Genomic DNA, 14,751 nt, shown 5'->3' on the forward strand with positions numbered 1-14,751 from the left:
TTGTTTATGTTTCTATCAAAATTTGATTTTCCAAAAATCTCGAACATGTTTCGGTCATCAGGTCATTTAATAAAAAGTTCTGCCAATTTCGACAAAAAAAAAAAACAATTTTTTTCACTTTGTGTTCAGTGATATGGGGGTATAACTTTCAGGGTCACTGTGGCGTATGCGTAACTTTTTTTTACAGAAACAGTTTAACTCTTTCAGTTACGGTTTAAAATGAAAGATATAATTTACAAAACGTTGTTCATAATAATAATTTATTATAACATATTTTTAATATTTTATATTATAGGCGTATTTAAGGGAAGAAAAATGTTTGAGAAGTTTTAATTTGTCTCATTTGGTTGTTTTGGTCCCTACGCAGCAATCCTTAGAAACAGCTCTGATTTGGATAACTATTTTGTTTATTTTTTTTTGTTTATAATTTTTTGTGTTTTTTAAATCAGAAACATTTCGGAAGAGGAAATATAGTTATTAAAATGTTCAAAGAATATTATAATGTTTGGCATAAGAAACGTCAGAAGCCAAGATCTTGTAGGTTAAGTTAAAATTGTAAATTAGCACCATTTTGACATCTCTTCTATTTATGTTTCATGAAAAATTGAGTATTTTGGTGTTATATGGTTACCAACTATTGTTTTTTAAATAAATATAAGAAAAATTTCAATGTTCAATAAAACTGAAATTTTTTTTTTGGTTAACCAAAATATACTTTTCAAATAGATTTTAATATTTTTAATTCAAATCCATCGTTAAATATCTTTGACGTCATGTTTCGTAGATAAAAATTTATTTTGAACTTCTTATATCTCAAAAACGTGATGTCATAGATTTTTTTCGACTTCGGATTTGAATTTAAAATATTAAAATCTATTTGAAAAAAATATCTTGGTTTACCGAAAAAAAAAATTTCAGTTTTATTGAACATTGAAATTTTTCAATCATCATGTTTTCTAATATTTATTTAAAAACATAGTTGGCAACCATATAACCCCAAAATACTCAATTTTATAATGAAACATAAGTAGAAGAGATGTCGAAATGGTGCTTATCTACAAAAATATCCATGAAATAGCGTATTAAGAGGTCTATAAGTGTGTTTTACTAATTTTAAAAATGTTTGTTTATTTTTATGGAATGTGGATCTATGAATTCTATATTTAAGATTTAAAACCTTTTTTACCTGAATTAATCCAAATTTTTTTTCTCATTCTATCCGTCATTTTGGCACCGTTATTTTAAATTAAAAAAAGTTGGCAGTTTTTTCGTATTTTCCATACAATTATCTTTCGGTCTACCAAATTTCAAGACATTTTGTCAAGAAATGACCGTGGAAATGACGCCAAAAAGCATATATAATTATATGTACTCCAAAACATTTAAGTTGATCTTTTGAAGGACAACTTCACTGATTTACACTTTGCTGGTCAAAATTCTTTTTTTGATTTTTAAGATTTATCTTTTTGGCGGCGTCTCAAACGGAACTGACTAAAACTTACAGAAGTGATTGATAATACCAAAATTCACTTTTTTTATATTATAAATGTTTTACTTTTTATTATACAACATAGTGCAAAAACGGTCTTGCCCCCACTTCCCCTATATAATATAAAATTGTTCTTCAAAATTGTTTCCGTCTCTCAAAGTCAAACCTCAACAAAAAAATTGATTTTATTATTATCATCGGCTTTAGAAAAATATTTAAAATTAGTATACAAAATACTTAATAAAATTAAATTAAAAAAAAAATACCTTTGGCAAAATTTTTTTTTACAATGCATTGAATAGCTATTAACTTTAACTTTTCAACCAAATATAATGAGAAATTTTATATTCTGGGTTAGAATTTTCTTATAAAGATAAAAAAGTAATAATTTGCGTTATTTTAAATATTAATTCAATCATTTGGCAAAAAAATCTCTTTTAATGTTCTTCTCCTGAATTGTATACACTATTATTAATGACACTTTAAGATAGCTGCTAAATTGCTTGTATAAGAAAGACCGGGCTTTGTAGTTAAGCCAGGACAATTTATGTACTATAAATGTTAGCATTAGCACTTTTATTAAGACCCCTAACGCATTCTCTACAATAATAATAAATTTTCCCGTTAAGTTAATTTATTTGTCTTCATCTAGAGTGTGTAATATGGTATAATAAAACTCACCTGTCTGTCGCTATAGCTACTAAATGTAAAATGGAAGCCGTACAACACAGGACATCACACGAAGTCCAAATGTCACATAACTCTGGTCCAAGTATCCATCCTTGACTTATCTATATTTATGCAAGCAAAACAAGAAAAAAATTAAAAGAAATTACATAATATTATTCAGTGCAAAACACATACACACTAATTAAGTACTAATTAAATAAAATGGCGCTCACACAAAACTGTTTTCCTTCCTTCATTAAAATAAAAAAAAAAAAATGTCAGTTTTATATAGTCAATGGCTACTTGCCCTCTGGGGCAATATTTTCCTAACACGTACTTATAAGGTCAAAAAAATAAAATAAAAACCAAACAACTTCAAGGCGTAAAACCGAAACAAATATTCCTCAAAAGTGAGAAAAAATACTTCCATTCTAATGCGATCACGTGCTCGCTCACACAAACACAATCCACCAGAATGAAAGGACCAAAACCATCATCTCGAGCTCTTGACTATATACGTTCTAGGAAGTCTCTATAGCATAAGGAAGCACAGAGCGCATCTATGGAATTATAAATAAGTAGCTAGCTAAAATTTTCTTACCTCATAAACAGCACCCAATGGCATCACTAAGCAGGCTACAAATAAATCCGCAACGGCCAGCGAAGCGACCAGATAATTAGCAACATTTTGCAAGTTCCGTTCCAGAATTATAGCTGCAATTACAAAAACGTTGCCTGCAATTGCAAACACGTCGTGTCGTTGCCACGTTCATATTTAAATATATAGACACATAAAATGGAGAAAGTAAAAAAAAACAACAACAACAACAAGATAAATACAAATTAAGAGTCAGAAAAAACCAACTCGAGAGTTATCTTTACAAAAATGAACAAATAAAAACAAATTATAAAAGCTAACCAAAATAATTATTATGTGTGTATGTTTTTTTAGATTGTGTTTTTGTGGGGAGGAAATTTTGTTAGAAGCACTAATTCCAGTAGAAGAGGGACTTATTTAAGGATCAGGGAAAATACTTACACTAATGGACTTAAATTTAAAAAGTCAATCATACAAGGTTATTCAAAAATATTTTAGAAAATAAATGTAATCAACAGCGCAAAAACAGTTTTCAAACACGTGGTGGTTTTTGAGGAAATGCATCAAATTAAGAAGAGGTGCACTGTTTAACTGGATTAAGATAGTCCATTTTGAATATTTCATCAAACTTTAAAATCCAATCCATTAAATTGGAAATTTCGAAAAAGTTTTTTTTTGATAAAAGGAAATTTAGGTAGGATTCAAAATAAATCTTTTTAAGCCAAACTATGGTATATTATCTTATCTCAAGGGTATTGCCAGGATTTCGGATACACTGAGGGAAAAAACAACTTAAAATAAGCGAAAACCACGTTGATTCAATTATTTTTCGGAATGATTTTGCTTTGAAGACGAAAATTTTAAAATTAAAGTAGAATATCGTTAGTTTAAAGTGAACAAAATTTAAAATAAAAACAAAAGCACATTATAATGTACTATACCTTTTTGAAAAGCTAAAATATATTCCTTGAATTTGATGTTTATATAAAGTTGATTGAGTAAATAGTTTTTGAGAAATTTAATTTTAAAGTTATTATTTTAGAAAAAAATATTTTTTTTTCTTTCAGTTTATTTTATTCAATTGTTTTTAATACAGGGTACATTTTTTTTATACAAATCAATGCTCTCATTGATTTTAGGTCAAAAACAAAAAACCGCATGTTTAAAAGTATCTTAGTTTTCGAGATTTAAGGAAAAATGTATCTTTTCTCCAATTTTCTTTAGCTTTTTTTAATATTTTTTTTTCAAATAAAAAAAAATTAGCCTCAAATAAAATGGAAAAAAGTCACTGTAACACGATGCTGATCAGGATGTCATCTTTTTTTAAATTAACGCGAGAAGTCACCATGGATTAATGAAAAATGTCTCTCACGATGAAAATCGAGAAAAGGTTTTGTGGTCCCTGAGGACCTTAGCTGTCCTGAAATCTATGCAATGTGGGATATTTTTCGGTTATACGTAACATTATAACTCTTACCTTTCAAAAATAGTCCTGAAATACTCAGAACGTAATAAAAATAACTTAAAAAAATATAAAAATGAAAAAAAAAATGCAAAACTCTAAAAATGGCAAAAAAAAAACATTAAAAAAAAAAATAGCAAAATAACCATTATACAAATTTTTCCTTAGGAACAAATAAAACAAATATAAAAGTGCCTATCTTTTTTCCCATTTTTGAAAAACTAGTATAGTTTTTTACATCTATTTTTAAGGATTTCACTAAGAACTAAATAGAACATTCAATTTTGAAAAAAAAACTTGTACCTTGTAATTCAAATTAAAAAAAAAATTAACTTCAATACAAAAAATAATTTTTTTGTTTTAATTTTGACTTTGAAATTAAATTTCTCAAAAACTATTTAGTCAATCAACTTCAAATAGTCATCAAGTTCAAGGAGTATATTTTAACTTTCCAAAAAGGTATAGGACATTATAATGTGCTTTTGTTTTTTGTTTAAATTTTTTTTTTCCCAAATGCCCTCCCACGTGTATATATGTCAAATGCCTGTAACTCAAAAAATTGATCAGGTACGATTTTGAAATTTACAAATTTGCAATCCTGAGATCATTTCGAACAAATCTGCATCATTACTTTTGGGGTCCATTTTTATAAAACCTCCCGCGTTTTCAAGAAAACTATCAATTATACACTTCATTAAAATTATATCTGCAGCTTGGTTTAGCTTTTATAGAAGATAAACCAAGCTGCGCGTTGTTTTTGTAACGCATGTAAACACTAACTGCGGATACGGATAGCTATGCCAAAAAACACACAGCTAGAGTGACTGTCACATGCCACAGCAAAAAAGTTAAAAGTAACTATTTTGTATGGTTACAGAAAACTATCTTGTAGAAGCGTGCCAGTGCGAGTACAAGTTTCAAATCGTGTGGTACAAAAATGGAGACTTTTGTAAAAAGAATAAAATCTATTGCTTGTTTTATTTTTTTTCGAAAAAAAACAGTAGGTATAGTAAAAAATTATTATTATAAATAATTATTATTAATTATTATTAATTGTTTAAAATTATTACTGAATTTTTCAGTGTAACAAAAATCAGTTGTCAACAGTGAGAGCAAGCTGCCAAATCCGGCAAGCCCTTATTTTGGCCTATATCAGCATATTTTGTTTTTACCATTATTTTTTTTGACACGGTATAAAAAACGATTCCCTTTTTTAGACTATTTAAATAGTTACAAATATCTATTTTTAACAATTTAAAATAGTTATCCCGATTTTAACTATAAAAATAGTTAAAAATAGTTAAAAACTACTATTTTTTCTGAGTGTATAAGAACAAATAAATTTACAAAAAGTGTCAAGTTTTGTATTTATGTATTTCAAAAATTTGATAACACAAATAAATTGAATATTTACGAGCAAGACAATCAAACAATAAAAAATAATGTTCATATTAGTCATTTTTCTAGCTTGGCCAATAATCGAAATTTTTAAAATAATTCATTGTCAAAAATCCAGCAAACATTAGATTTTTTTAGTCAAAAAAATGTCAACCATTTTTGTACGTCATTTTTTTTTTTTTTAAATAAGAACTATATTGGTTGAGTTAAAAAATATTTTATGTGCATACCGAAAGCTCATATAATAAACAAAAGTAATTAAAAAACGTAAATCTAAAAATATGGTAGGTAATTACAATAAAAAGAAAAAAGTTTCAAGATAATTTTTTACCTACACTTTGTTTGATTTAAACTTATACCAAAAAATAGCATTAATGTAATTAATTTATAGGGTTGGGGTCAAAATTTTTTTCTTTTTTCAAAATTTTGCTTTTAAAATTCTGCTTAGCAAAATTCTGTTTTTCAAAATTCTGTTTTTCAAAACTAAGCTTTTAATTATTCTGCATTTCATAACTCTATTTAACAAAATTCTGCGAAAAATTAAAAAAGGGTTTTGGAAAATGTTAAGAACCGCACGCTTCTTAACATTTTCCAAACATTTTTTTAATTTTTTGCAGAATTTTGTAAAATTATCTTCTCGAATAATTTGCTGGGGGGTCATTCCGTAATTTTGAAAACGATAATCGAATCGATGATAATCGTTTTACAGTTTGAGAATCTTTAAAGCTATTTTAAGTGAATTCTGATTCAATATTTCCTAAATAGTTTATATAAATAAAAGTTTTCGTATCCTTAGAAGCCGTATTATTCTAGGTTATTTAGTACTTGCCTCTTACTCGGGTGTCCGAGGTTCGATTCCCGAAAATAAAATTGTTTTTTTTTTTTTTTTTCTCAATAATCGTCAATAAAATAAACGATAGCTAAATAGGTCTCGTTTTTGGAGAATTTATTCGTTTTTGGATGCAATATTTGATTTTTTTTAAAGTGTTTATTAATTTATTCCAATAACATATTAATTTGCAAACTCCACAAACAAAAAAAAATATTAATGATTAATTTCTACAAATAACCATAATGTTATAGAGTAAATTATTTTAATATGTGTATCGAAAAACTATTTGTTTTTTAATATAAGATATAGCCGGAATGTATTTTGAACAGCGGCCGTTGTTTAAATTAAAAGTTTCTAATACTAAAACGAACGCTTCTTTGGATAGGCGAAAGTTTTGAAAAAATCTGTGAGAATTATTATCAAAATGGTCATGTACGCTTACATATGCGTTGGAAGAGATAAAGGATTTGATTTGTCTCTAAGTTGCCTTCTTAATCGTATCGTACCTATATAATTTTTGAAAATTTTCATTTTCCAAGATTAATGCGTTTAAACGTCGAAAAATTTTGCTATAGCTGGATCAATATGAATTTTTTAATGACCCAAAAGTCAAAACTTACATACATTGAATATAATTTTGGAAAATGCATAAAGTGTTTTGTTACACATATTAAAATAGTTTACTCTAACATTATGGTTATTCGTAGAAATTAATCATTAATATTTTTTTTGTTTGTGGAGTTTGCAAATTAATAGGTGATTGGAATAAATTAATAAACACTTCAAAAAAAATCAAATATAGCATCCAAAAACGAATAAATTCTCCAAAAACGAGACCTATTTAGCTATCGTTTATTTATTGACGATTATTGACGATTATTGAGAAAATAAAAAAAAAAAAAAAACAACTTCAATTTCGGGGATCGAACCTCGGACACCCGAGTAAGAGGCAAGTACTAAATCACCTAGACTAATACGACTTCTAAGGATACGAAAACTTTTATTTATATAAACTATTTAGGAAATATTGAATCAGAATTCACTTAAAATAGCTTTAAAGATTCTCAAACTGTAAAACGATTATCATCGATTCGATTATCGTTTTCAAAATTACGGAATGACCCCCCTGATTATTTACTTTCTTACTCCGTCAGTTTGTTTGATATTAATTTTTGTTTGCTAAATCAATAAACTTTAAAATATTAAGAAAAGGTTTTTATTGTTTAATTTTTTTTTTTTGATAAATACCAACAAAATTATTAATTACTTTGTGCAAATACAAATACATGTATGCTGGCAGAATTTTAAAAAGCCGGTTTTCTAAAGTTTTGATAAAAAATCTGAATTTTTAATACCAGAATTTTGAAGTCTCTTAATTAAAATGTCTAATCTTCTTACAAATTAAATTTTTTTAAATAAAAAAAATGAAAATTTAATAAAATATAAAGTCTTTCATATTTCTAAAAGCTAAATATTCATTCATTTTGATATACCTGATGCCATTTCATAATCCAATAAAAATACTTTTTCATTAAATCCAACTTATTTAAACAACTTTGTCAGTTTTCGAAATAGCTAGTTCAATTTAATAGAAAATGCAAACATATCTCTAGCAGAAAATCCGTGAAGCTATATAAAATTCCTCCTTAAGCTCTAATAGCAAAATGATTTTTTTTTTTTTGAAAAAACCAATAAGTCTCATTTAGAAAATGAGTTCATCTATTTATTCCGTCTCAAAAACCCATTACAAAGGATCTCAGCTCAGCAGATGTCTTTTGTTCATGCCATGATAATACTCAGTCATGTCATCCTTAAACGTATCACGTACGTTGACTTTTCGATTTGCACTTTTATTCCCGTCGGAGCCCACCAAACAAACGAGCTCTCTTTGCTGCTGCAATAGCGGATAGGTTCACCATCGCGTAATTGAATTCACCATAAATTGCTTATAGTAAAAATATCTGCTGCAGTTTACTTCTATATTGCTTCTATTGCTGCTTACTGGTGTTCTTATTGTGGTAGTATGGGTGATGCAACATTGCCAGCGTCATTTTCAATTTAAGTTTAACTGAACTTTTTTTCTTTCTCCACACATACACAGATATAATATAATAACTCTGGTTTTAAGTAACCCAGACAAGTAGTTGCTGAATGGAGAAACACCAAAGACGTGAAAGGGACCGCAAAGAATGAAATTGTGTACTTACCGCAACTTTACAATTTATTTTTCGATTATTTTTATGGATTCTTTTAAGAATTGACAGAGAGGAAATTTATATTATCAGTGCAGAGGGCGGAGCGAGCGGAGAGCACACAGGGCAGACAGAGTTTACGGAATGGAACGGAAAGACATTTTCCCAGAGAAGTCAAAGATCCAAATCACTAAATCAATTAGTAACTGTGGCTATGGGAGATAAAAGTCATGATGGAAGGACGAAAGGCGAGAGGTATAGAAGAAGAAGTGCATAAAAGCACTTTAGAGTCGTTATATAGGGAAATAGACACGACAGACCTTATATTGCCACCCTGAGAGTGTTTTGTTTTTCCACAAGATAAATGCTGTGTTGAGCAAAGGAATGGAATGGAATACACGATGATTGTAGGAGGTTCATTATTACTCTGCTCCTCTTTACCCCGGAGGAGGAGAAGAGAATTGCAATTAACTTAACTAAACACGGTCTTAGAAGATAGTTTAACAAAAAGTTTGTCTTTAATTGAAAAACTTATGTGAAGCAGCGCAAAATGATGATTGGTAATTAAAATTTTGTTGACTTTTCAATGATCCTTAAAGCAATATTGAATGTAAAATATAGAATCACAAGGATCTTAATTTGTTTTAATTTACATACTGGAAGGTTTTTTTCTTTTTGTGGATTTACTTAATGATGAGAAAACTATTATAAAAGTTGTTTCCTTTAGATCTATTTCGAATATGGTCTTTGCTGGGTTTTTTTGCTTTATTGAAGATAAACAACAGGATTAAATTTGTCGAATATATTTTGTAATGTGATATTTTTATTAAGTGCATATATAACTTTGCTGATTGAAAAAAGATTGAAGAAGATTAAAGATTGAAAAACTTAATTCATTAATTAAATAAATAAAATTATAGAGACTTTTTTGTCCCAAGACGTTATTCAAACGAGTTTTGTTTAAAATTCAGTCAATGAAGACGAAAAAAAAAATAATTAGTAGTCCTTGAAAACAACTTCTATTCCGATAGTTTTTTACTTGCGATATAGGTACTATATATCAAGTTATGCATTCGTACAAAAAAAAAGTTGAGACAACATTTTTCCATGACATTACGATGGTAGAGAATGTTAAAAAAGTGGGTCCCGGAAGTCCGTCTGTCTGTCAGTCTGTCTGTATAAGGAGCTACAGCCTAAACGGATGTATTGATTAATGTCAAACTTGGTATGTAGCGTTATTTGGCGACTCTCCAGAGGGGTTTTTGGAATTAATTTTTTTGGACCAAAAATAACGGTAGGTACTTGTCATATACCGATTTTAGTAAAATTGAAATATCTCGAAAACGGCTCTAACGATTTTGTTTAAAAAATTCAAATGTTAGTTTTAAGCTAAGGTGTATCTTCTAATGAAAATTTTTTTTTTGGAAAATCATTATTAACGGTACTTGCCATAGAACCGGTTTTTTCAAATCCGATTATCTCCGAAACTGCTTATTCGATTTCAACGAAACTTTTTGTGAGGAAGCATTTATAAAATTTAAATATAAACCAAAAAACAAATTTCCAAAAAAATATTTTTTGGATTTTTAAAAAATTTTGAAAATTTTTGTTTGAAAAATCAAATTTTCGAAAACGGGACATTGAATTTTTTTGAAATTTTGTTTTTAGATGTTGATTAGTGATTTCTACAAAATGGCATACCAATTTTATTTTAAAACATTTTTTCCAAAAAATTGTTTATAAAAAATTAGTTTTTGAAAAAACGGCTCTAACGATTTTGAAAATTTTTTTTCTAAAAATGCATCTTAACATATCAATTAAAACTGCATACTTGTTTTGGAGGGCAATTTGATTTGAGATTTTATTTTTTTAAAAAATTAATTTTATTTTTTTTTTCCAAATTTCTATATAAAAAGTCTTAAAAATTAAAGCAACTTTGACTCTAAGAGCAAGTTCGTGCGACCCAGTCGTGCATTTTATTTTTCTAAACTTTGTGTATAAAAAGACTTTAAAAAAATCCAATATATAAAAAAAATTTAGTTTTTAAATTACGAAAAGGCTCTTTTAAATGATTTTGAAGGCCAAATGAAGTAGGTCCGTCAATTAATTTATTGTTCAAGAAAGAGTAATTGGGCACAACACTGTGTAGCCAAACATACAAACAAAATTTTAGGAAAATCACCGACCCGTTTTTAGGAAAACGATATTATAAAAAAATATTTGCAAAAATATTTTAAATATTTCAGTCAGATCTTAGTAAGGAAATTAAATCTATAAGGGTTTGTCTTAAAACATTATCTTATAAGTTTTGCTACAGTACCATCCAGAAAAATGCAAGCGCATGTAAATAAAAAAAAATTCAAGTTTAATTTTATAAAGAGAAAGCTAAGATGAGACTGATTCTTTTATCTTGACACACAAAAATGCTCAATTGTCCTCCTAATATCTAATAAAACACTTCAACATTTATCAACATATCAGGCTCTCGTGAATACAAATTTTGCTGGGAATGTTTCCAATATTTCAAACATGGGGCGAAAATGGCCATACAAAATTTCCTTCAGAATTTATTGGTATCAGCAATCCATTTTCCATTAAAACTAAGATTTCATTTCATACAATCTTTTTCTCTGCAAAATAAATTTCGGGAGAAATTCACAATCGCAAAAGAAATTCCGGGGAAAAAAATTTTACAAGTAAATCAAAATTTTCCATGAGATTCACGATAGGGCCCAATATGTTTTTCATTTCAGCACTCTTTCTCTTAAAAATTTGTTACCAAGCCCGTCATTTCGTGTAACTCCAACAAATGTTAAGTAATTTCGTATTTTTTATTAGGTACATTTTGTATTAACCTTTCAATTTTTGAATAGCATAAATATTACGCATACACCACAGTGACCCAATTCTTTAATTTTTGAAAGACTTTATTTTTTACAATTCATTTCCAAATATTTGAGATTGATATATTAAATGAAAACAAATAAGACTCATATTAACATTAGGGTGGCTCTTAAAAAATATTTCTTAAACCGGGTTAACTAGTAAAAATTTCCTATTTTTTCATATTTTTACGTTTTTGATTTGCTTTTTAAAGACTTGCCATTTCTTTTACACAAATTAAAATGTAGTCTAAAGAATAACTTAATATTTATTTTCGATTTACTTAAACAGGAAGGTTTGAAGTTTTTACTCTAACGATATAAGTTCGCCTAAGAGTTCTGAAAACTTTTTTCAAATTTGCAAAGTTTTTGAAGAATCAATTTTCAAATGTGATGAAATGTAATTTTGTGTATCTTTGATAAAAACTTAATATATATTTTTTGTTTAATTTTCATAAAATACAGAGCAATATTTAGAACAACAATTTGTTGTCAAATTAAAAAAAAAAAAAGTTTTTCTTAAATAGTTAATGTTCTGAATATTCGTATTACATAAAAATAATAATTGTCGAATTTTTTTCTTTAAATTTCACTTGAAACCCCATTAAACTCCATAAATAAAAATAACTACTGTCTGTTAAAGAAAAATTACCTCTGACAACTGAATAGAAAATGTCAAAGTCAATTTTCCTCTAAAAAAAAAATTATCCGATCAATTTTCCATTTTTCTTTTCTACTTTTTTTTTTCAATCGTTCATGTCAAAATTGATTGAATTCCAAGTTTGATGTTCTTCTCTATTTATTACCTACAACCTGTTTATTTTTGTTCTCCATTTTATTTATGATTCAATAAATAAGAGGAACTATCTGAATTAAATCTATTGCTTTGACTTGCCAAAATAAAATGCTTATATTTATCTTTTCCCCATAAAATCATTGGAGCCTATTTTCTATAAAGTGTTCTACTATCTCTACAATCTAGACAGCAAACATTTTTTCCAAATACCTGTAAAAGCTAAAGTTGATGAGAAAAGCAAAAAAATAAAGATAAAATCGAGCAAAAAAAAAAAATAGAAAAGAAAAAGGGAAAAAACAACTCATTCTTCATGATTCATCTTATTCTCGCACAGACACATACCATCTGGCATCATTATAATGAGAACGTGCTCTTCTTCACTTCAAATCAATTGAAAAGAACCACAAAAGTTGAAGAAAAAACGAGGTGACGGAGAGAAACAAAACCAAATAAAGTACAAAAAAAAAAAAAAAACTCTATACACAGAGTATAGAGTAGTGCCATTCATTATTCTTGATTAAGGCATATAATGGATCCTTATACAATATCCTCATCAGAAGTATCGTAATCAATTACGTTCGTAAAGTATCACGGCGCGGCGGCGGCGGCGAGCGAGTCTTATCAAGTTTTATCTGCAAAAGTCCTTGAAATCCTTGAAATCATTCAATTCGACCCACTTTGTCTCTCTGTTTCACGTACACTTAGTTGCTTCTGGTTGCCTTCCTTACAAGGATATTATTTCTGAAGTGAAAATTGTACGAGAGGAGTTTCTATGCAGAAAGTGAAAAAAAAATTGAAGAAAAAACTATAACAAACTAAGAAAAGCACAATGAAAGAATAAGTGAAATCTAGCAAACGATAAGCGAAAAGTCCAACAATCTTCACCTCAAACTTTGTTTCTTCGTTATTCGTTATTTGGTATCCTTTTTCTTTTGTTTGAGAGTTAAATAACAGTAAAGACAAAAGGAAGAAAAAGTATATAAATATAGCTAGAAATAGAAAACTCACCTGAGACTGAATTATCTCAAGGATAGGAAAAAAAAAAAACAGAGTTAGTACTTAAGAATTGTTATAATTGCGGATAGACACAAACAAAATTCGAGACAGCGCAATCATGGAAGAGAGCTTCTATTTTTTTTTCTCGGTTGAATAGTGAAAATTAGAAGTTTTTTTTTTGTAGCACAGAAAAGTTGAAGTCTCAAGGTAGGAAATAATACTTTCAAGGTTTTCGGTCACTCAAGGAACCGTATCAAATTATTTTATGATTTTAGTATAAAAATATAAAAATATATTTCAGTTTTTGTAAACCAAGTTGTTGCATTGTGTTTGTTAAAATCTCTAATTTTACTTATGCTATACTCCAGTGATTTATCACCTTTAATGTTTAATTAATGCTCACACAATGCTTCTAATCGATATTGATTGCATTGAATATTGGTTTATTTATGATAACGCCTATTTTTTAAGAAAATAACTTTAATACATCAATAAACAGCTATAAAATAGTTTTTATTAGTTGTTACGATTGTGTAAATAGAAAAAAAGGTTACACATACGCCATAGTGACCCACTTGGATATATGTTTTTTATTTTTAAGATTAACATATCAGGTTGTTAATTAAAATAATATTTTATATTATAATAATCAATATTTCAAAATATTCAAAAAATGTTTAAAGCGAACTATATAGATAACTTTTGTAGGTCTTATTTAGTATAAAAAAATATTTTATGAACCATTATTAACAGTATCTATGATAAAACCGTTTTCTTGGATTCCGACTCTCTTCTTAAGAACATAACCAATTTCAACAAAAACATTTAATACAGAACATTTGAGTAGCAGCAATGTATTACATGTAATTTAGAACACAAAATGTAATCTAGTACAAAATAAAGAAAAAAAAAAAATACCTCATGAAACTTAGCAAGAAGTTTTCTTTTGGAGTAAAGCATAATAATACAGTCAAATAAGGAGAAAAAAGGGGTAAATCTCGGAATGAATGTTAGTAGAAATTTTTTTTGCTCAATATCTTCCTTTTGCCATTCTATAACATATCTCAAAAGTCTAGAAAAATCTCATGTCCGCTTGTCGCGATTTCAAGGTCAAAGCGCGAAAGGAGATTTTCAAAATTAGCAATACCTAATAGACAATGGTATTATATACACATATGATATTCCAAAAAATCTAAAATCAAGGCAATCTGATGTCTCTGAAAAAAGTTATACCTGTTTTTCATCTGTCTACCCATATTATTATAAGAGTTGCTAACTTACTACCGAAAAACCCTTAAATGTTATGGTAGAGGGACCAAAATTTTTATGAAGATTTTCATATCCATTATCATTAAGAATCAAAACAATGCAATGAAAAAACACATTCATATCTATGAAAAATTGGTATTTTTTGAGAAAAGGGGAAATTTTGGGATA

The 14,751-nt window shown here is 27.7% G+C and overlaps 1 protein-coding gene across 3 annotated transcripts in view; it reads right to left on the bottom strand.

Annotated features, from left to right (window-relative positions):
* Positions 1 to 14,751, bottom strand: part of LOC129906131 (5-hydroxytryptamine receptor 2A-like) — a 267,437-nt gene that overhangs the window by 108,802 nt on the left and 143,884 nt on the right. For all 3 annotated transcript variants that reach the window (XM_055981779.1, XM_055981778.1, XM_055981780.1), the window contains exons 4-5: positions 2,760 to 2,893; positions 2,171 to 2,280 (exon numbers count right to left, since the gene is read on the bottom strand). In XM_055981779.1, the coding sequence (XP_055837754.1) occupies positions 2,171 to 2,280; positions 2,760 to 2,893 (244 nt within the window). The remainder of the gene's footprint in view (positions 1 to 2,170; positions 2,281 to 2,759; positions 2,894 to 14,751) is intronic.

The sequence above is a fragment of the Episyrphus balteatus genome, chromosome 1 (assembly GCF_945859705.1).
Source record: "Episyrphus balteatus chromosome 1, idEpiBalt1.1, whole genome shotgun sequence".
Lineage (NCBI taxonomy): Eukaryota > Metazoa > Arthropoda > Insecta > Diptera > Syrphidae > Episyrphus > Episyrphus balteatus.